The 24,168-nt window shown below is 42.8% G+C and overlaps 1 protein-coding gene across 11 annotated transcripts in view; it reads right to left on the reverse strand.

The window, feature by feature from the left end:
• The window catches only part of Depdc5 (DEP domain containing 5, GATOR1 subcomplex subunit), a 113,988-nt gene that overhangs the window by 40,797 nt on the left and 49,023 nt on the right, over positions 1 to 24,168 (reverse strand). For 7 of the 11 annotated variants that reach the window (XM_051200450.1, XM_051200459.1, XM_051200454.1 and 4 more), the window contains 8 exons: positions 22,706 to 22,800; positions 14,128 to 14,193; positions 10,878 to 11,061; positions 10,299 to 10,459; positions 4,983 to 5,100; positions 4,291 to 4,458; positions 3,250 to 3,469; positions 1,060 to 1,193 (listed from right to left, as the gene is read on the reverse strand). In XM_051200450.1, the coding sequence (XP_051056407.1) occupies positions 1,060 to 1,193; positions 3,250 to 3,469; positions 4,291 to 4,458; positions 4,983 to 5,100; positions 10,299 to 10,459; positions 10,878 to 11,061; positions 14,128 to 14,193; positions 22,706 to 22,800 (1,146 nt within the window). The remainder of the gene's footprint in view (positions 1 to 1,059; positions 1,194 to 3,249; positions 3,470 to 4,290; positions 4,459 to 4,982; positions 5,101 to 10,298; positions 10,460 to 10,877; positions 11,062 to 14,127; positions 14,194 to 22,705; positions 22,801 to 24,168) is intronic. The other 4 variants (XM_051200455.1, XM_051200453.1, XM_051200458.1 and 1 more) reach the window with 2 other exon arrangements.

Below are 24,168 nucleotides of genomic sequence, written 5' to 3' on the forward strand. Positions count from 1 at the left end.
GTATAGAGTTAGAGGACAATTTCCAAGGGTAAATTCTCTTCTTCCACAGTGTGGGTCCTGGGGCTCAAACTCAGGTTGTCAGTCTCAGTATCAAATACTTTTACACACCAAATCATCTTGCCAGTCTGGTTTGGTATGTATTTTTCTAAAAAGGAGATTACTTTTTCAGAGATATATTCTGAAATATTATAGATAAAAAGAGTATAATGTCTGGGTTTTGAGAAATAAAGAATAAACACCCATGGACTATAAATCAAACACAAGTGGCCAAGAACAGATGATTACTGAAAACCAGACGACTGTAGAGGGGTCTTTACTATACTATTCAGTCCACATTGTGTTAGCTGCTTAAAACTTCCCATAGTAACAAAACCAAATCAAATGGCTACCAAGTGATCCCCCTACACCATGAGGCCATGTAAGGTGGCCTGATTTCTAGCTCTCCACACTGACTCCAAATGCATTTACGCCATACCTCAGGCTTTCTTGCCCACTCTACTTTACTTTTTTTTTTTTTTTTTTTTTTTTTTTTCTTTTTTTCCCATTTTTTTCAGATAGGACTTCTCTGTGTAGCCCTGGTTGTCTTGGAACTAGCTCTGCCGTCCAGGCTGGCCTTGAACTCCATCACAACGACACACCTGCCTTTGCCTCCCGAGTGCTGGGATTAAAGGGATGCACACTAATGCCAGGCTGGACAGCAAGTTTCTAATTTCAGGCTTATTTTGTTATGTGACAGTCACACTAAGTGTTAGTTTCACTTTCTGTCATGTAAATGTCTACTAAAAAAAAAAAAAAAGATTTAGTTTTATTTCATGTGCATGCCTGCAGACCTGATGTAAGTCTGTACACGTGCAGTGTCCACAAGAGGGAGTAGGAACCCTTGGAACAGGAATTACAGACAGCTGGATGCCACCAGAAGTGCTGCTCATAACTGCTGAGACATCTCTCCAGCCCTTAATTACATATGGAAATTACATTTCACCTTGCTCTGGTGAACAAGGGGCTAAAACTCCTTAAAGCCTAATCAGTGGGGAGAGGTCTTGTTAACCAGGTACTTACTTCTGACTAGCTTCCATCTCCAACAGGGCAGACAGAGCTGAGGTTCCTTTCTTCCCAACTGGGGGGGCTGTTGACTCAAGGGAGTGTGCAGAGATGGGCCCAGTCATCTGCAAACCTTTCATGGCAGTCCCTTTCTAAAGCAGGGAAGGAGACAGTTCATTAGTCACACTCAGCTCACACTGCCGCATCTTTGGGCCCCTGGAACCCAATTAACCCAGCAGAGGAATACAGGTTCTCTGTGCTTAGCAAACAATAGAAGAAACTAAAACTCAGAGAGGTTGGTTAACCAAGTAACTCCAAATCCCCTGGAGCTAGAATTCAAACTAAAGTTGTCTCTTTTCAAAGCTTAAAGTTCTTTTCACTTACGCATCCTAAATATTCTAATCATAAGTGATCTTGTACATAGAAGGTAGCTGGTATGAGAAAAAGAGCCTAAGGTTAAAAACAGGGCTGATGAAGGAACACTATCAGGAGATTAAACAAACTTGAATGAATTCCAAATCACAAGGCCATGTGGAAGAAGCAAGCCTCAGTGGTTTTACATCATATGACCGCATTTTAAAACACGTGGAAAAGACTAGTGGTTACTAGAAGATGGAGACGGGAAGACTGTCACTGCCAAGGGTAGCATTGATGCTTTTGTGTTTTTCCTTTTAACTCTGAGCATCAAACTCAGGTTCTCCACCTCTGGGGAACCATTTGATTGTGGTGGCTGGCAACATGAATCCCTGTATTCTGTACACACTTGTATACAAGCATACACAGAGAGAAAGAGAGAGAGTCAATTATGCTGTTAATTTAAGCAAAATACTGTCGAATCACATGTCGGCCCCTTACTGCTAATGTAGCCTCAGATATGTCCTATAACTTTCATAAGCATCAGTTTCTCCACTGAGTGGCAGTGTATGACCCAAATGAGAGTGGTGGATATCTGAAAGGAAGGTCTGCTACTATCAACTTCGCAAGAGCTTTTACTTAGCAATTCAGTGCCACAAAACACAACAGCTGTGCCAATACTGGATCCCACTTGAAGAGTACACAACAGGTGCTATGTGCTCAGCTAGAAGGAGCAGCTCAAGCTGTAAGGCAGAGCCCAGTCATGGCTGGCACCAATCCCCTCTCTTTTACCAACAATAGGCAAGAACATACTGACTGGAATTTTAGACACATGTTGGGTATGAGAGGCCCTGAGAGATCAGGAGGTAGAGCCTGCATCCCCAGGAGCTCTAAGAACCCTTATTCCAGTGGTTCTCAACTTTCCTAATGCTGCAACCCTTTAATACAGTTCCTCAAGTTGTGGTGAAACCTAACCATAAAATTATTTTCTCTCTTTTTTTTAAATTTTTTTCTTATTTTACATATCAATCCTAGTTCCCTCTCCCTCCCTCCCACGCCACTCACTACCACCCTCACATCCCATCTCCCTCCCCCCACTCCACAGGGAGGGTGATGCCTTCCAGGAGGGATCAACAAAATCTGTCAAGTCATTTGGAGTAGGGACTAGGCCCTCCCTCCTGCTTCTAGGCCAAGGGAGTATCCATCCATGGGGAATGTTTACCCAAAGTCCTTTCGTGTACCAGGGATACATCCTGGTTCCATAGTCAGAGGTCCCTTAGACTGCCCAGGCCTTCTAACTGAGACCCATGTTTAGGGGGGTCCTAGTCGGTCCAAGGCTGGATTCCCAGCTATCAGTCTGGGGGTCCATTAGTTCCCCCTTGTTCGGGTCAGCTGTCTCTGTGGGATATTGAGTCAGGGGAGGAACAGACGAGAAAAAAAAAAAAAAAAAAAAAAAAAAAAGGAGCCATTGTAGGTTTGAAGAGAAAACTGACTCTAGACAAATGTCCAGAGACCTACAAGGATGACCCCAACTAACAATCTGAGCAACAGTGGAATGGCTACCTTAAATGCACTTCCCTGATAATGAGATTGATGACTAACATATCCACCATCATAGAGCCCTCATCTAGTAGCTGATGGAAACAGAAGCAGACACCCACAGCTAAACACTGAGTCGAACTGGAATCCAGATGCTGAGAGGGAGGAGTGATAAGAAAATTGGGACATAAAATTATTTTCATTGCTACTTCATAACTGTAATTTTATAGAGGAGCAGTGTCTCAGTTCTTAAGACTATTGGAAATACATGTTTTCTGACGGCCTCAAAACACAGGTTGAGAACCAATGCCTCACCCGAATCATTCGGTCTGAGCGATGTCGCCTGCGGATGCGGTTTAAGCCCTCTACGAAGCGGATGAAGCCATCTAAGAGCTGCCACTCATCTTCATCTGCACGAGGTCTGTCCCCATATATGTCACAGTGCACCTCCCCTTCTGTGATGCGCTTGGTGGCAGTGACACAGGCTGGCAGTAGTAGGAATCGGGTTCTCCAGAACTTCAGAGACTCAATTAAACTACAGAGAGTCAAGGAAATCAGCGTGTAGGTGAGAAAAACACAATAAAACCCTTCCTAGAGAGCTCTCTCTGAAGCTGTTTTGCTGCCTAAATGACTTTGCTTAAGAAACAACAACAACAACAACAACAAAATCACAAGACCACAAAATGGCTTCTACTTTAATCCCAGTGCCATGACAATACTTTTGTAAACCCAGACCCAGTGAAGCAGTTGTCCACCAATTCTAAAGCAGACAGAAAAGTTAAAATATTACAAATGTGACAATACAACCACAAGGTTACTAGACAGCAAGAGGATAAAAATGATGAAAGCAGGCAGTAACATGAATCCTTGCATTTGCTAAAAACATATAGATCTGTATATAATCATACATCACACACAAAGAAAGGTAATTTTACTGCTTGTTATTTAAATAAGACAATACAGAATCACAGATGTGCTCCATATTAGCTGGTGGCCTCAGGTACAACGTGAACTCTGTGCAACTTCTATGAGCCTAAGTTCTTCCACTGAGTTCATACTCTGTGCTGATACCAAAAGGTACATCGAGACTGAGCTCTGCTTTATTTCCAACTTTGAGAAAATACACATGATAAAATATAGCACTTTAACCCACTTTAAGTGTGTATGTCAATGGCATTGAGTACAACATTCACACTGTTACATAACCATCATCTTTAGCCACCGAGTTTTAACCCATGCAGGTGTGCTCTGTTCTTCCAATTTCAGGAACAACAAAACAAACATCAGAAAAAAGGACACACATGTAAGAATATACATGCATCCAAGGCAGCACAGATGGGAAGTTAACCCTCTAACCTGAAATCTTCAGAGCCAGCAGAACAAATATACTGATCTAAGTAATTCCACTTGTACTCCTCTAGCCGTTCATGGCAGAATTCCACCCAACAGGAGACAAACTCTGAATCAGAGTGGGAGGGGCAGAGGCTATAGGTGTAATGGATCTGGGCAGACTCATAAGGGTACCTGAAAAACAAAGGAGATGCCTGGATTTAAAAGCAATCTGAGGTAGAGGCAGGCAGATCTCTGTGAGTTTGGGGCCAGCCTAGTCTACAGAGTGAGTCCCAGGACTGCCAGGGCTACACATAGAAACCCTGTCTCAAAAAAACAAAACAAGCAACCTGTACCCACCTCCACTAAACCCTTTTTCTGTCTTGGGTGTATTTGGCATTATTTTGGGCTCAGTTCCCAATTATAGTATTTAGCTCATCCTAGGAGACTATAATGGAAATTTCTCATATCTTCTTAAGCATTTTATTCTTTTCTACATTCAATTTGTAATATGCTTGATGTGAATTATGTTAAGCTTTATAAGCTGAATCAATTCCCTTTTGGAAGTAGTAAACTATAAACTAAACTTGTTTTAAAGCAAAGCCAAAAGCCTAAAGGCATCATTCAACTTGTTATACACGTTTTGTATTATACACATAATGTGGTACAGAGACAAAATTCAATATGGTCACCAAGACTGCAAACATCCAAGGACTCACTTGGGAAGGTACCGTGTTACCGTGATCATCTTGTCCTTGAGTGTCACCTTATGGAAAGTTCTGCCCATACTCAGCCAATACTGGCCCTCCTCCTCAGGGCGGTTTCTGGACACAAGGCCTAGTAGAAAAAAAAATAATGATTTCACTTACCGAGTAAAGACTCATTTTTACCATAGTCATGCCTTTTACCCACAAATAATATAAAGAAAAAAAAAAAGGAAGAAGAAACAATGTTTTGAGAGGTTGCTCACAGAAGCATTATTCTTGGTTTAAAAAAAAAAAAACAAATTCCAGAAACTCAGATTTTTCTCTCATCAAACCAACTAGTAGCTTTTGAGAGAGCAGGTGCTGGCAGCACCTGGATGCTACACTCCAACTCTGGTGGCCACACCTCTGGAGTAAACGCTAACAGGACTGGGAATAAGTATGTGTGGGATTGAAACGAAACTCCGCTCTACCCAAGCCCATCTCGATCCTCACCCTGGGCTGGCAGCTAGCACAGCCTCCTGGCCTGTGTTCCAACCCCTTCCTCCCCACTGCTCCTTCCAGCTGCAATCTGAAAGGACCACTGGTTGGTTTGTGCGGTCTTTGCCCCCACACCTGTTTGTGACACTGCGTCTGCCTTCTCTTCCTGAGCCACTAACTGAAATCTCATAGATTAAAAAGTTTCTATTTATTTACTTTGTGTTTGCACACATGTGCACGAGCACAAATGCATATTACAGTGCACATATGGAAGTGAGAAGACAATTTGCAGGATCAGGTCTCTTCTTCCACATGTGGCTTCTAGGGATCAAACTCAGGTCATCCGCCATGCCAGTAAGTGACTTATTGGCTGAGTCACAGCCAACTTATAGATGACTTAATATCACCAAAGATAAATTCCTTGGGAAAGCTGTCAGACACCATTAGTCATGTGAAAATCTTATATGCAGCTCTCCTTAGGTATGTGTCTCTCCAAATATAAACTCATATAAAAAGTTTCAAGGACTCAGGCGTAGCAGTGCATGATAGGCAGATTGATTGAGTCTTTAGGTTTGTTGCCAGATTGGGAAACATAAGGAATTCTTGCCTCAAGATTACATTAAATTAAAATTTAAAATAAAATTCCAAGCGATCAGAGCTAAGTGTTGCTTATTTTTATATTTTCAATTAGCTCCTGATAAAAGTGCCATGCCAAGAATAGGTGTTCAAAAGTTTAGTTTAACTGAATTATACACAGCAAAGAGGCATAACAAGAACCAGAAAGATTCTCTAAAGACTAAAAGTCGTGCCACAAAAAACAACGAAGCCCAGGCAAGATCCTTATGACCTGCAAACAAAGTGCACTGCTCTTTCTTGTTCAGCTCAGAGAGATGGGTACACGGTGGCAGGTGGCCTGGAAATGCTCAGAAGAGAGGACAGTAGAGTCTGAGAGAACCTTCACTGAGAATGTGATAATCTCCTAAGGCAGGCCTGCAGCACATACAAAGAGGCTTTAGCTTAGGACCCTAAATTCAATCCCAACCTCTTTACCTGCCAGGACATGACCTCTAGTAGCAAGTCTCTCCAGGTCTTGCTTTCTGCACCTGGGGAGGTGTATGTCCCATGAGCTGCTCCTTCACTTCGCTATAAGCGCCCTGCTGGTTCTCAGAAAGTATCAGGGCAAGGTTCATGAGCATCCAGCTCAGTGCCCCAACACATCATTCTAAACTAGGTGTGTCCCAGTGATCAAACATGCATCTGTGGTTAAGTTAATGTGTGCCTCTCTTGGTGAACAGTAAACTCCAAGAGTTTGTTGGGACAAGTCCTATCTTACCTTTGCAATCAATAAATCTGAAACAAAGAAACAGCGTGAGCTTAGCTATGAAAAGCAACTTTCCCAATAATGATAGTAACAGGATACCAGTAGGTTTTTATCACCAAGGAAATAAAAGTGTCCCTCTGACAACTAGCCATGAAGAAGGCAACTCATGAATCAGTCAGGACCAGCATTCGACACTAGAATTATAGACTCACAAGAGCCATTTCACCATCCATTCAAGAGCAGAGACTGGGCAGGCCATATGTGGCCAGTGCCATCGAAGGGAAAATTCATTACTGTTGCTTAGATTAAAGAACTAAACTTTCTGCAGCCTTGTGAGACCTAATGTCTCTGGCCACACCCCCAGCTCATTCTGGCGCCATAACTCTAGCTTTCTTTTTGGTATGCTAAAATTACCACAATGTCTCTTGCTAAAGGCTTTTGCACACACCAATCGCTCTCCTGCATGCTCTTCCCTTCAGCCTGCCTCCTCCATTTTTCCTAATGACTTCTACTTATTTCGTGTCTATGGTCAAGCATCATCTCCTCAGGGAAGCTACACCTGATCCTCCAAACTAGGTAAAGTTCCAAATTGAAGAGATGTCATGGGCCTTTGACTAACTTTTCCCTCTTTATCACAGCACATCCATTTTTCATAGTTTGACAAAATCTATTTTCTACTGAGCTATAAATTCCTTCTTTAGACTAAGAGTGTAAAAAAAACATTGAATGAATGAGTGAATAAGCACAAAAATTTATTTAATATTTGTTATATTCCCAAGCACCATAGTTTCTACTGTGGAGATAAAAAGATGAATCCAAAATGGTCCTGGTTAAAGTGTTTTGGTGGTACAGTGGTGATCATAGCAATCTTCCAAAACAGTCCTGGCACTCCTAGAGGTTAATACAGACTAAGGCAAGTGTGACAGTACACACCCGTAACCCAGCAGTTAGGTGAGACAGGAAGATCAAGAGTTCAAGGCCACCCTGCACTAAATAAGATCCTGTCTCAAAACAAAACAAAAAGTAGAATTACAATGAACAGAAGGCAATATGCAACAAACATCAGGAGCTTTCTTAAAACACACACACACACACACACACACACACACACACACACACACACACACAGAGAGAGACCCACAGTTTTATCTTATAAAGCCTGGATGGGCTGACAGCTAAGCCCACACAGCAGATGCATACTTTGGCCAGAGGGACTTTACTAGAATCAACAATGATCTTAAGTTGTACAGTGTCCAAACAGGGAAGTAGCAACAATGAAGAAGCAAAGAGATCAAGACAGCTCACTGATTATTTGAGAAATGGTCTTGCTTTCCAATTCCAGGCACCCACACTTTATCCTTCTGACATGCTCATTTTAGAAGAGTTCTCTACAACTTGGCTCTTCCTCAATTAGTGTCACTTATTAGTCCCTACCACAATGGGTGACTCATTCTTGAATTAGGTCACTAAACTTCAGTGATCACAGACTAAGGGGAAAAGAACAATGAACAAATGTAGGGCCTGAGGAGGAGCTCAATGGGAAATTAATTGTCTATCACGAATGAGGTCCTGGGTTTGATTCTCAGTGTCAAAAAAGACACACATAAAAAATGTGCAGCAGTGGCTCGGGCCTTTGATTCCAGCACTTGGGAAGCAGAAGCTGAGTGAGTACAGGGTCAGCCTGGTCTACAAAGCAAGTTCCAGGACAGCCAGGGCTACACAGAGAAACCCTGTCTCAAAGAAACAAACAAAACAAAACACATACTGCTCTTCTAGAAGACCAGGATTTGGTTTCCAGCACTTATGTTGGACCTCTCACAACTGCTTGTAATTAGCTCTGGGGGATTTTTTTAATGCCTGTCTCTAGCTCTAGTGCACTGTCATTTCCAGCAGTTGTCAAGGATATAGTAAATGCTCTAAACCTGGAAGTGGGTGTTTGTTTCTTGTGTTATAACTGCCTGTTACACACCAGGGTCTCAGCTGGTGCATCTGAGTTTGAAGTGTTTGTTTTTTAATGTGTATGGGGAGTGACAGTGCACTGCTAGGATTAATGGTGTGTGTCACCACTGCCTAACAGACAGGCATGCAAGTATATACCTTAAACCCCAGCAGTTCAGAAGGAGAGGCAAGTGGATCTTTGAGTTTGAGATGAGCCTGATCTATATAGTGAGTTACAGGACAGCCAGAACTATACAGTAAGACCCTGTCTCAAAAAGAGAGAGGGAGGGGGAGGAAAAGGGGATGGGAGAAAGGAAAGAGGAGGGAGAGGGAGAGGGAGAGAGATTGACTGATTAAGAGTAACATTTTGGCTGGGCAGTGGTGTCTTATGCCTTTAACCCCAGCACCCAGGAGGCAGAGACAGGCAGAGCCTTCCTGTGAGATCAAGAACAGCCTGGTCTACAGAGTGAGTTCCAGAAGAGCCAGGGCTACACAGAAAATCCCTGTATTGAATAACAAAACAAAAAACAACAAAAAAGAATAATGTTTTCTAAAGTATTATTTTATTTTTATTTGTATGCGTGTTGCTTGAATGTATTGATGGACCAGCCTAACTCCATCTTAAGGATGGAAGCCATTTTGTTATAAGGTCAGGACAAGTTCATTTCTGTTTGCTGCAAAATTCAAGTTGACAATGCTTTAACTGTTTCTGAAATTTGATATGCTTACACCCTCTGGGGTTTGACTCACACCTTGACGGTTCTTCGAATAATTTTGAAATGTCCAACCAAGTTCCTATGTAACCAAAATTCCTCTGGAAATCCCCCAACACTTGAAACCCCACTAGTCTTGCAGATTTTTGGACCATATAAACCCTACCTCCTCCTGTGATGTAATTTTTTCAGACTCCAATTTAGGAAGGTAGGCCTGTCTGACAGAAAATAAAGCTTGCTTAATTTGACCAAAGAATTTGGATAATGGAATCAACAGTATGTGTATCACTGGTAATGAGCCACCATCTACGTGCTAGGAACCAGACCAGGGTCCCATGCAAGAGTAACCTGTGCCTGTAACAACTTAAAGTAATGTTGTTTTGTTTTTGTTTTACTTTGCAGCTGAGGCTCACCTATAACTGACCATGTAGCCCAGGCTGGCCTCAAAATTATTATTATCCTCCTACTTCAAGATACCAAGTACTGGATTATAGGTTTGGACCCCCAAGCCTTACTATTGTGGTTGCTTTGTGTTTGTGTGCCACTGATGGGACCAGTGATGTTGACTGGCTGCTTTCTCAGCCTGTGTCTTTAGAACCCAGGACCACCAGCCTAAAGGCAGCACTCTTCCATGGCCTCTGAGTCAGCTCCTGCCTCCAGGTTCCTGCTCTCTGTGAATTCCTATCCTGACTTCTTACAGTTACGAACAATGATGTGGAAGTGTTAGCCAAATAAACCCTTTCTCCCCAAGTTGCTTTGATCATAGTGTTTCATCACAGCAACAGTAATTCTAACTAAGATAATAATACAACAAAAGAAACCCTACTCTCTCAGCTCTTTTAGAAAAGAATAAACATAATTTTAAGAAGAATAACTTACCTCTGCTACAGAGTGGGCTACTGCTCAGTGGGGGTGGGACTGTGGTGGTGGGTTTCTGGGCCTTCGGCTGTACTATGATTTGGTAGCCCTGCATGAGGCGCTGGCAAATGAACTCTTCAAATACTTGCTGGGCTGTCATTTGAACACCCTCCTCATCCCTCCTGGAAAAGAAATGACTGAGCATGTGGACATGCCTGACCTTGGGTAGTGACACTTAACAGTTACCATGTCTTTTCTTTTTTGATTCATCCTAGGTTATCATTCTACAGCAGCTCATAAAATCCATAATCTGTACCCAGGCTTTACAAGAAATGATAAATTCAACAAGGCAGAAATAAATGAATAATCTTAGAAAAGCAGGTGTAGTGTGCCAAAATAATTTCATTAGCAAATACGTTATCAATGGAGACAAGCTGTTAAGGTCAACAAAACTTGAAAGTAACAGTTCTTGAATCACCAAATTTCTCAAATAAGGAGGACATGAAAGGTTTAAAAGTTCATTGTTCTTCTATACATGTGTTTCAATAGACAGATAACCCTCACAAACAAAACTGACTGCTTTTTTTCTCAGGCACTGACCTGTCCATGTCTGCTTCAGGGAGGAGATCATAGCAGCCCTCTGTGTAGTCATTCTGCAGGCCCTGACGGTCCGGGAAGTAGTCAGTGGTGAGGGGAAGGCATGCAGGAGTAGTAAGAGACTTCCAATCCACTCCAACTGTGCAACAGAAGCCTGGCACTACAGGGGGAGCAGACAGTGTCAGAACTGCCTCGAATAACGGGGAAAAGGTGCATGTGGTCACCGTGGCAGGTTTGGGATATGGAGCAGGGGGAGTTCATGGTAAAAGGTGATAGAAATTGCCAGGATAGAGAAGGAGCAGAGGGAAGGGGATGGGGGAGGGAGAAAGAGAGAGAAACAGAGTTTGTTAGATAATGCAACACATGCTTATCCAATCCCATCATGCAAATGGGATTCACAGCCGCTGTTTTTCATTTTCTGCTGATCATGAGCTATAGCTGAAATGCCAGTGAGGTTACTGCAGGGCAGGCAGGGTTACACATCAAAGCAAATTATTCTGAGGGCAGAAGGGAGGCTCAGGCCAAAGCTTCTCCTTTCAAGGACTGCAGAGTGTCCTCGAAAGGAAGAAAGCTCAGCCTAGTTGGGAGCAAAACAGCATATAGCAGCAGAAACAAGAACACTTTCAGAATCACAACAAGTAATAGATTCAAAAGGGTAGGAGGAAAACCGAAAGAGGATGTCTGGGACAGTTACAAGGCTGGGATTTTGAAGACTTGAGCTTGATGTCTGTTCCTTGGGTAAAGCAGGTTTTCAATACTGGTAACTAACTCCTGACATTTTGGACTACACAAAGAGGGCTGTGCTGGGCACTGAGAGAAGCTGAGGAGTGACCCTGGTCTCTACTCACTAGATGCCAATGGTGCACTCCACCATGAAAACCAGAAATGACTACAGATACTGCTATATCCACTTGGGTGCATGTCCCTTCCCACTAAGTTAAGGTGCTGAGGCAGCACTATGGTCGGGATGCTTTGTTTCACTAGACTCATGCACAGGGGCTTGATCCCCATTGTAGAAATATGAGAAATATGGAGCCTAGAGGGAGGTCCCTGGAGGTGTGTCCTCAGGGTCATTCTGGAACTTGAGGCAGTTCTGTTCCTGCCCCAGCCTGAGCTCTAGCTTCCATTTTTCTGTATGTGATCTCTCTGATTTACTCTTTCTAATTATGATACCATCCACAACCATGTGATGCAGTTGGTGAGCTCTTGCCAGAGCCAGCAGCACAATAATCCCTGTCTCCTTCTCTCCTCTTCTCTCACAGCTTTGCTATGAATCCCAGGTTAGCCTTGAACTTGTAGTCCTCCCTTAGCTCCCAAAAGGCTGGGATTACAACGTGCCCTATACTGGACTTCAAACCACTTTTCTTTATAACCTTATATTCCCCGTTGGGTATTCCATTTAAATGGGTAGCTATCTCTCTAAGTAAATATTACACTAATCTGTAAGATCTTTTAAGTGAAGACTATTTGTTTTAAATCTCTATAAGAGGAAACAACAAAAAGACTCCGTACCTTTGCCTTTGAGTACTGAGTGGGAATCATATATACTATATATTGTAAATGCATGTGTATGAGCAGTAACAAGTTTAAAACACAATGTGGCTTTGATAGCCTCACATCACCCTCACATGGGTGAAAAAGTTTTGTGTGCTAAGTACAGGGACAGAGTTCTTTGTGCAGCACCACTGACTTGGGGAAGACCATAACAGACACGGACCTAACTCCATCTCCATATAGGTCTTTCTTACAGAGTTGTTAATACCTTAGGAATTCAAAATATATCCCCAAACAGCTGGAGCTGCACCCCAACTTCCCATATGGTAGATAAGAACCTGTGCTTGTCCCCACTTCCTGTATAAAACCAGAAGTAAAAGAGACCTAATCAAAGCCACCATGAGGAAGTCAGAAATGGAAGCCAGCCTCTCTATGTTGTCTTAGATCATGCTAGCTCTCACTATTTGACTCTTATATAAGTGATTTCCGCTGGGCATGACAGCATGTCTGTAGTTCCTGCACTAGGGAAGCAGAGACAGAAGGGTTGATAAAGTTCACAACTAGCCAGGCTATATAGACAAACCTTGTCTTAAAAAAAACAAAGCAAAACAAACAAACCCTGCAAACTATCCAAATGGTCATTTATAAAAATTATTACTAAAACTGCAGACATAATCATATGTTTGATGATATGATTAAAAAGAACTTCAGACATTTTTATTCTGGTTTTTTTTGCTTGTTTGTTTTGAGACAGTGTCTCACTAAGTAGCTCTGACTGTCAGGCTGGCCTGGAACTCCTACTTATACCAGGCTTCCCAAGTGTTGGGATTAAAACCATGTGCTGACAGACTCATCTTAAGAAAACTTCAAAAACAGAAGAAGAAAAACAAACTTTTTGGGCTGGTGTGATGGCTCCATAGGTAAAGGCAAGGCACTTGCTACCAAGCCTGATAACTTGAGTTTGATTCCTGGATTTACCCAGTAGGACAGAGCCAACTCCCATGGGTTGTCCTCTGCCTCCATGTCCATGTGCTATGGCTTATGTGTGCCATCATCCAAACACATTCTTTAAAAAAAAATTTATGAGTAAAAGAGGGCCTGGAGAGATGGCTCAGCAGTTAAGAGCACTGACTGCTCTTCCAGAAGACCCAGGTTTAATTCCTAGCTCCCACATTGTAGCTCACAACTGTCTGTAACTCCAGTTCCAGGGGATCTCACACCAATGTACATAACATTAAAATAAATAAATAAATAAATAAATATTTTTAAATAACTTTTAAAAAAGAGTAATAGGGACATGAAAAATAGTAAAAAGGTTAGGTTAATCATTAGTGCTACATATCCACAGCCACATAAAATAAAGTGTGTGCAGTGGTAGGACTTCTCCCCTGCTACTATGCTAGGTTCAATGTCCTCTACCTGTTCAGCTGTTTAAATAGACCAATATTTTCACTATAGGTGTATCTGAAGGGTTCTAGTAATAGCCCATTATTTCTTTCTGATTTTTTTCCAGAGCCAGTATTAGATCTAAGAGCTACCAGTGGCTTCTGCCAGACATGAAGGTCTTTGAGGGGAGTCCTCTCTGTCCCCTGTGTCCTGAATCACGTATTCTGGAGCAAGTCATTCGGCCATACTTCTCTCAAGAGTCCCTCACCACGTCACATTTCTATACCACAATGTGCGGATTTCTGGGCTTCCTCAAGCTCTCATTGTCCCGTACCCCCATGGCCTGCCTCCTCTTGGCCAGCTGTCCCCTTACTTGGGTCTGGAGAGGTAGAAACACCATCCTCTGGAGAATCCTTATTCTGGGTCCTAGGATTCAGACCTAGGGAAAGAAAAAGGTGCTTGTCTGAATCAAAAGTTACTCTACAAAACAATTCTGACAATTATGGTTGGAAAAGCTAAAAAATAAAGCTAAAATAAAAACACAAACCAAGGGCCAGTTCTGAACTGGGTATTTCAAATAGCACAAAAGAATCAACCAAAAAAATTATAAACAACCTAAAATCTGGGAATGAACCAGAAATTCAGTGTTATCAACACCATTCTTCTTGTTTGATAAGATTTTTTTTAAAGAAAACTGATATATTTTAAAGTCATTTGAACTAATTAATTTTTAGCAAACATAAAAGAACCTAATTACACTCTGTATAGTTACTGTTTAACTTTACCTTCTGGAATTCTTTCTCAAACACAGCTTTTAAGAATATAACATAAAGGAGCTGGAGAAATGGCTGTGGTTAAGAGCACTCACTAACTGTTCTTTTAGAGGACCAGAGTTCAATTCCTAGCACCCACATGGCAGCTCACAACAGTCTGTAATTCCATGATCTGACATCCTCATACAGACATACATGCAGGCAAAACACCAACACATAAAAAAAAAAAAATTACTATAACATGTTCAACATCCTTAGTCATCAGGGAAATGCATATCAAAATAACTCTGAAAGTCCATCTTACACTGATCAGAATGGCTAAGATCAAAAACACCAATGACAGCTTATGCTCAAGAAGATGTAGAGAACACTCCTCCATTGCTGGTGGGAGTGCAAATTTGTACAGTCACTGTGGAAAGCATTATGGTACTTTCTCAGAAAATTAAGAATCAACCTACATCAAGACCCACTTTTGGGCATATACCCAGAGGAGGCACATTCACACAACAAGGACATTTGCCCAACTATGTTCATAGCAATATTATTTGTAATAGCTACATTTTGGAAACAACCTAGATGCCCCTCAACTGAAGAATGGATCAATAAAATGTGATAAATTTCAGGATGGAGTACTACTCAGTGGTAAAAAATAAGCACATCCTAAAATTTGCAGGTAAAAAGACCAGAACTAGGGAAAAAAAAAAAAAAAAAAACATCCTGAGTAAGGTAACCCCAAACCAGAAAGACAAATATAGTACAAACTCACTCATAAGTAGATATCAGACATAAAGCAAAATATACCCAGCCAACAATCCACAAGCCCAGAGAAGCTAGCTACCCAGATATAGTCTGAAAAAGATTCCAAATAAAACCTGAATATGAAATAACATATAACTATTAAATATCACTTAGAAAACATACCTATTTTCAGAAAATCATACTATAAAAAAGGACTGAAAAAGCCTCAAAAACAACCAACATTAACTGTCTCCAAATTCAAAGCTGAGGGAGGAGGTAGGTGAAAAACAGAATTTGCTGTCTTTTTAGCTTTATTTCTTTTATGTGTATGAGTGCCTACTTATATATGTGTATATTTTATGTGCACCTGATGCACACGCCAGAAGAGGACATCAGACCCTCACAAACACCTGTGAGCTGCCACATGGGTCCAGGAAATGGAGCCCCGGTCCTCTGCAAGAGATCATGTGCTCCTGACTGCTGAGGCATCTCTCCAGCCCCAGAACTTATATCTTTTACTCCATTTATTTCTGTGCCACTTGAATCTCTTAACAATAACAAATACCTATAAATTCCTTGTGAAATCTTGAAGGAGGGGAAGAAATGATCTGGGAGAAAACACTTGAAAATCACATAAGATAGAATATGGAGAGTTCTCTCAAAACTCAAGAGTTAGAAAATTAACAACCCCAAAAAATAAGTGAACAAAATACTTGAACGGACACTTTAAACACCATGTACAGACGGCAAGTAAGGACATAAAAATAAATTCCACAGGTGTATGGTGAAATGACTCTACGCCAGTTTTTGTTTGATATTTCAAGACATGGTGGTCTCATGTAAACCAGGCCAGTCTTAAACCTGCTATGTAGCAGAGGATGACCTTGAACTTAAAATCCCTCCTCCTCTATCCCAGTGCCAAAACTATAGACCTGTACCACCAACTCCAGTTTGTTTGCTTGTTTACTTATTCAACTTTATAAATGTTTGCCTACATGTATGTCTGTACTGTGAACCACATTTGTGCCCACAGAAATCAGAAAAGGGCATCAGATCCCCTGGAATTTGAGTTACAGTTGATCATGAGCCACCAACCAAATGGGCACCCTAGTCCTCTGTAAAAACAAGTGTTCCTAACTGTGGAGCCAACTCTAGCCCCCAAACCCGGTTTTTCTTCTTTTTTCTCCTGCTTACAATGAAACCCTGCAGAGCCAAAGGGAAACCCACAGAGGCATTATTCCCGAGGAGCATGACTCATGTATGAATGAGGCCCAAATGCAGGAAGCCTGGGTCACACTTGGGTACCTGCAGGTGACAAGCTTCAAGCCAACGGAAGTAGAGGTAGGGTCACAGAAATGGGTTTCTTGACTTTTCTGTTGTCTTTAATAAGTGAAATGTCTATTAGCTATATATTTCAACTCTGTCTTGTACCAAAACAATGTCCTGGAACTTGATTTATAGACTAGACTTGCCTTGAACTCAGAGATTTGCCTGCCTTTGCCGGATTGCTGGGATTAGAAGCATGCAGAATGATGCCTCACTTCAAAACAAGCATTCTAAGTTATTCTTATTCCAACCTACTTTTGACTCTCATGTTGTGAGGACACTGGGCCAGGTTGGTGAGTTTTGTTTCTTTCATTTCATGTTATACTTTAGAGGAAACAAATGTCAGATTACATCAAATTGATAAAATACCATATAATTTTTTTAGAAGCTCAATATATTCTTACTTTGTTTCCAAATGCCAATTTTTAACTCAGCCTGTTAGTAAGAAGTTCTGCAAGACTCAGACACAAACTCTGATGCAGCATCTTCTGGCTCTCTGGTAATACTTTGCAACTCCTGAGGTATGACTACCTCGAAAGAATTTTGCCATGCAGGAAGAAATGTTACAAAATATCCCATGATTAAGGCAATGCAGAGAGAGAGAGAGAGAGAGAGAGAGAGAGAGAGAGAGAGAGAGAGAGAGAGAGAGAGAGAGAGCATGCTGTGGGCCCATGGCACTGGCTACATGGCATCTTCTTTCTCTCCATGCTAATGGTGCTCTTGACTGGCATGACCTTTGACAACTGCTGTAGCAGTGGAGGCTGTAGGGTGCCCCCAGAAGGTCAGGAACTGCAGGAGGTAGAGAGATGCACCTGGCCCTAGCTTGTGGCATATCTTCATGTTGTAGCAGACACCTGATTTCTTCTCATTTATATTCTCCTTGGCATCTGCTGACTCAGTCTGCTGACACAGACCCAGGTTGTTTTATTTTAAAGGTTGTTTGTTTGTTTTAGATTTCAGATGTTTTGTTTTTGTTTTGCAGTGCTAAGGATCAAAGCCAAGGCTTTGTGCATTCTATGAAAGTAATCTACTGTTGAGCTACACCCAGATCCCTGATGCAGGTTGTTTTAATCACAACACAGTGCTTTATCTAACATATCCTAACTTAGTAGAGATGTGAAAACCACACTGCATTAAAATGATTCACAGTCCAACTCCTGGTGAGAGGGCTTTCTCTTATCCTTGTTATCACATATAGGAACTGCTTCAAATAGGATCCCAAAAGAATAACAAGTCAGAGGCCACTGAGGTTATGAAAGCTGGTGTCTTCATAAGTTTTGTTTCTTGACAATGTGTGTCCAAAATTCAATAAACACTTCTCAAAGAGATAACAGTTTCGCGGATTATGAACGCAAACCAGACTGGGCACACACCTTTAATCCCAGCACGGAGGAGAAAGAAGCAGGCAGATCTCTGTGAGTTCAAGGTCAGCATGGTCTACAGAGTGAGAGCCGGGACAGGCTCCAAAGCTACAGAGAAACTCTGGCTCAAAAAAAAAAAAAAGAGAGAGCAAACAAGGCCGGAGGGAGAATGGCACAACAGGTGAGAGCACTTGGTGTGAGAGGGAGGGAGGGAAGGGGGAGGGGAGGGGGAGGGAAGGAGGGGGAAGGAGGGAGAAGGAGGGAGAAGGAGGGGAAGGGGGAGGGGAGGGAGGGAGGAAGAGAGGGAGGGAGGGAGAGGAAAGGAGGGGGGAAGGAGGGAGAGGGAGGGGGAGGGAGGGAGGGAAGGGGGAGAGGGAGGGAGAAAGGGAGGAAGAGAGGGAGAGGAAAGGAGGGGGGAAGGAGGGAGAGGGAGAGAGGGAGGGAAGGAGGGAGGGAAGGAGAGAGGGAGGGAAGGAGGGAGGGAGGGAGGGAGAAAAGGAGCGAGGCAGAGAGAATAATGTATACCCCACAAAGAAAGAAACCCACTTCAGAACAAAGTAAAGGGCTAAGAAGATGGCATTTGGGGGCACCTCACATGGGGACAGACATGGGAGGACTAGGGAGTGAGTGTGATTGGGGTGTATGGTGTGAAATATCCAAAGACCTGAACGAGAGCTGGGCACAGCTTAGCGTTGTCGGAGTACCTGGCTAGAAAGTGCAAAGCCCTGAGATGGCCAGGAAACCAAAGTAACGGCAACTGGCCATGAAAGAAGTGAGGGCGCAATGGGCAGGGTAGGAGGGAGACCACATAATTGGTCATCCAATCCAAGGCACCTTTGGGAATGAAAGAGGACATTATATTGATTACACGGGTTATCAAGTTCAAACAAGACGTACAGATTTTAGCCCTAAGGCTCACTGGGCAAGAACACAGCAGAAGGTGGGAGCAAGAGAAAGGACGGAGACACTAACGGAGCCTGAGCTAGCAGGAGAAAAACAGAGAGAAACACGAGGTAAGCAGACCAGGGTCTCCGCCAGTGACTGGAGTGCCTTGGAGGACTTTGTATAAGTTTCATGATCTGACTTCTACTTTAGAATATTTGTTCTGAATCAATCTGTTTATATTATTATGTAAACAATATAAAGGGCTGAAAGAGATGCCTCAGTGCTTAAGAACACTGTTCTCTAATCATGAGTGCTGGAGTTCAGATTCCAGCACCCACATCAAGCCAGGCATGCCTCCCTGCAAACGCCTGTAACCCCAGATCCAAGAGGGGTGAAGAAGGACCCCAGGCTTCTAACCTAGTTGAGAAAGTATGACTCCCAGGTTCAAGGACAGATCCTGCCACAAAGATATAGATGAAGAGTAATAGAAGAGGACACCTTATGACCTTCCCTGCCTGTGCATGTGCACAACTGTGTGCATTTCCCCCCAATATATGTTCATATACTCACACAGACACACACACACACACATTAAAAATGAAGATAAGCCAGAAGAGAGAGAGAGAGAGAACATAAAAGAGGGAGCCATTATTTTGAAGAGAAAACTGAACACAAAGAAAGGTCTAGAGACCTATAAGACTGCTGCCAACTAACAATTTGAGCAACCGTGGAAAGGCTACCATAAATGCCCTTCCCGGATAGTGAGATCAACAACTAACTTATCCATGGGATTGACTCAGGCCCCCCTGAATATGGGTCTCAGCTAGAAGGACTGAGCAGTCTAAGGGACCTCAGACAGTGGAGCCAGGATGTATCCCTGGTGTACAAAAGGACCTTGCGGACACATCCCCCATGGGGGGGGATACTGCCTTAACCTAGAGACAGGAGAGAAGTCCTAGTCCCTACTTCAAATGACCTGTCAGATCTACATGACCCCACCTGGATAGCATTGCTCTACAAGTGGAATTGGGGTGGGGGGATGGGAGGGGAGGGCGGTCAGGGTGCATGTGAGGGGGCAGAGAGGGTAAGAGGGAGGGAGAGGGAACTGGGATCGACATGTAAAATAATAAATTAAATTAATTAAATAAATAAATAAAATGAAGATAAGCAGCAAAAAACAGCAAAAGAGAAAGCTAAGACCAGTTAACAGACTACTATACCCAAGTAAAAGGCAACAACACTTTAGACTAGACTAAAACAACAAAGATAAGATTCTAGATATACCCTACCGGTGACGGGGCACTAATTGGTTCTCGAACATGGGAATAAAAATTATGAAGATTTAATCGGATTTCATTCTGTGTTTATTAATATGATGTATCAGGTAGCCTAGGTTCAAAAATGAAGCTCAATTCCCATGTAGTTATAGACCACGTTCTGATGACCTCTGGACTTCTCAAAGCTTATGTTACAGGTCATAAAGGGATGGGCAAGAAAAGAGTAACCTCACATAACACCTCACCCTGATGAGAAAAACAACCCAAGGACTCCATAGTTTCTAAGAAGCTAAACACTATAAAACACACAGACACACATACACACACACACACACACACACACACACACACACACACACACACGAGTACAAATTAAACAATAATTTTGTAAGCCATTCTAAAGCTTCCCACATGACAGTGTAGCAGCGTAGTCTTAGAAATAAAACTTCATTTGTCAATAAACACGACAAACACTGTGGAGAGACAGGTAACTGACACTTTAAGTGTAGTGGAGTAGGTATGGAATCAGTGTGGTAACGATGCACAACACTGTACAAATGGGATGGGATCCGGAGCTGTGGGGAAGCATGTCTAACATCTCTTAGGAAAGCACGAGATGGAAAGGAACCCTCAAGGGAAAGCTTCACACAAGGAGGCACACTTGGAGCTGAAACATCACAGGAAGTGGATGTTTTCAAGCAGGATAGGCTTGCAGACAGGAGAGGAGCATATTCTACATAGGGAGGACAAGACGACACAGAGAAATAGGAAGACCATAGTGGGATTTAAGAAAAATCCATATATTACAAATACCACCCCCTATCTGTTGACCACTCATGACTGCCAGGCACTGTTCTGAGATTCATATGGGCTGTCACACTGGAAAGCTCACTCCCTTCTCAACTGCAAACTAAAATTACAAAACCTACATATAGGGAGTCATGTGGTATCTTTGGGACTCTCCAGGTCACTGGGCTCTTCTGGGTAGAGCCTGGTGCTGGATGCTACTATCTGGGTTCAGTTAAGTCTCCCTGCTTCTGGTCATTAGTCAAGCTAGCTCAGGAACAGTCCAGGGAAACCAGAGCAGTCCTCTATCCCCCAAAGCCAGGAAAATTCAAAATTTGGTTCTGAAAACCAAGCTTCCTATTTTAGCAAAGTGATAGAAATGTTGTCTTTGTAACATTCTGCAGGAACTTTAGGAAATCTTGCAGCCCTGTAATATTTAAGTACCCTAAATATATGACATAAAATACCTCCACAGCCCCAAACTTTTGACTAACCCTGAGTCAGATATAGGGGTAAATGCTGAAAGGTCAGAGAAGCAGAGCAGCCAGACACGAGTTCTTACCTCTACCAAATCCTCAGACCAAGTGGGCCACCCTGCCTAGGAATCCTCAGACTGAATGTTCTGACTGCCTGCAATGTGGTCTCCTCCCACCTTAGAGTCCTCTCTGCAGCCAGCTCTATCGCTCCTATCTCCACTCCTCTAGTACTGAGATTAAAGGCGTGTGACTCCCAAGTATTAGGATTAAATGTGTGAGACACCAATACCTGGCTCTGTTTCTCTTTTAGAATGATTCAATCTGTGTAGTTCGGGGTGGCCTTGAGCTCACAACGATCTGCCTGCTTCTGCCTCCCCAGTGTTGGGATTAAAGGTGTGTCCTCTATGGTGAACTAGTGCCTCACTCTGCCTGCTGATATTCAGACAAGCTTTATTTGTTAAAACACAAACAAAATATTGCCACCCCTATCTAAAGGCATGTTCCCCTAACATCTTAAAAGGCAGTCTGAGTAGAAAGCTCAAATGAGGAGGGCTGCACTGCTGTGAGAGACTGGTATCTCTTGTACCTCTAGGCATTCAATTTATCATGTAATCTACATCTAGTAATACATGTTTACTGATATTAGATAATAAATATGTTTTCAGAAAGAGTAAAGACCAAGCTTATACTCTTCCCATCATCTGCAGGTGAGATCTATACCTCCTGACTTTCCATCCAACCAGTTTCTATCCCTTTAAGCCTGAGATACTTCTCAACATAACTACATCACCCTCCTCCATCCTGTCTTTAAAACAGTATCTTATTATACAGCTGTGGCTGGCCTAAAAACTCACTATGTAGACCAGGCTGGCCTCTGCCTCTGGAGTGTTGGGATTAAAGGTATATTCCACTACCCACAGGCATCTTTCTCTTTTGTAATGTTATGACAGAAATCACAACGTTCCCCTATGGACTGACTGTTCCTATCTGACTGCATTTGTTCCCCAGGCCTAGCAGTCCCAACACCTAGGAAACAGACTACTCCTACTTGGTCTCTGGTGCTACTCTCAACGCCTCACAGCTCTCAGACAGGACTCCATTATGAAACGATGATAAATATGTCTTGGCCAACATGTTCTTAGCTAAAAATGTAATGAGCAGCCCATTTATAATTCCATGCATTATACAGTATTGCTTCTAAATAGGTCACCCCAAATTGTGTCTGAAATGATCCCAAAAATAGACATGGTCTGCTTTTCTGGCCTTTGTGTCACTTCTAGATGTGAGCCTGCTCTGAACATCCCAACTCTTACTTCTTGGATGAGTTACCTGTACCACTGTTGCTAAGCAAGCTGACAGAAAGCTCTTCCATTCCACTGAAGTTCAAGGACATGCTATCACCAGGCTGGCGGGAAGTGCTGTGCCTGCAGAGAAAAAAGCCAGGCCACCTGGCTTAATTAATGTTGATTATCATGGTTTTTTCCTGCTCACCCTGTACACTACACTAGTGTGTAGGAGAGAGGGCAAGTGGAGAGGGGAGGACCCATGAAAAACAGGTCTGAATATTCAGTCGCATAGGCTGGCAACTCTCAGATCCATACCTCAAGCCATCACATGGTGGTTTTGTGTGGCAGCCCCAGACACCCTGGCTGCTCACCTACCACCATGCTATACCACTTCTCCTTTCTGCCCTACACCTCCCCCTTAATAACAAAGGAAGGGTATAAAATGCTTGAATGGCTATACCAGAGTTAACCTAGTAAAGAGGGCCACAGACTGTCCAGCTCTTCACATGAACACCCTCCAGCAAAGAGGATGTCCTGGGTCCAAAGAAGGGGCCAAGGATATGAATTCTCTTTGGTCTTAATAATTAAAACCCAGAGTCAGATATTGGGGGGGGGGGGAAGCCTGAAAGATCAGACAAGCAAAGCAGCCAGCCACTAACTCTTACCTCAACCACAGACCAAAGGAACGATCTGTCCCATGAATCCTCAGACTGAATTCTCAGACTGCCTCAGACTGACTGCCTAGACTGCACTGCTCCTCAGACTGCATCCATCTCTATGAAACCCCAGACTGCCTGCCTCAGACTGCATCTTCAGATTGCAATGAGCCTCCCGCCTTATACTCCTCTCCACCCAGTCATATCATTTCTGCCTTCATCTCCTTAGTGCTGGGATTAAAGGCATGTTGCTCCAAGTGCTGGGATCACTTTTATGTGAGCTCTGTTTTTCTTTTAGACTGATCAATTTCATAGCTCAGGGTGGCCTTAAACTAACTCTTTCTCCAGAGTGCTGGGTTAAAGGTGTGTGCCACTGCTGCCTGGCCTCTATGGCTAACTAGTATGGCTAGCTTTGCACTCTGATCTTCATGCAAGCTTTGTTAGATCATAAACAAAATATCACCATACAAGACTGCTTTTTATAAAGTGCTTCCAAAAGCAATTAAGGACCAGTGAGTCCAGGTTTAAACCAGTGTCATGCTCATTGAGGCTTAAATGATTTTCGCCCCTTACTGACTCTTTAGATACTTCACAGAGCTTTTATTCAAAAACTGATATCCCAATCCACAGGGAAGCTAAGACAACAGTCCCAGCATTCCAGAGGCAAACTCTAAGATAAAAGAGATATCTCATTTTCATCCTTGGCCAAGGTACAAAATGTAAGCTTAAAACAAACCTAAAGCAGGGCCTTGGTAATATTACAGGAAAAATATCAGGGTGCTTGTGTTTACTCTTTGTCCAGGGATGGTAATGACGCTGGCTGACAAAGGAGGGGCCTGACCGAATGAGT

This window comes from Phodopus roborovskii, unplaced genomic scaffold, assembly GCF_943737965.1.
Source record: "Phodopus roborovskii unplaced genomic scaffold, PHOROB, whole genome shotgun sequence".
In the NCBI taxonomy this organism is placed as follows: Eukaryota; Metazoa; Chordata; class Mammalia; order Rodentia; family Cricetidae; genus Phodopus; species Phodopus roborovskii.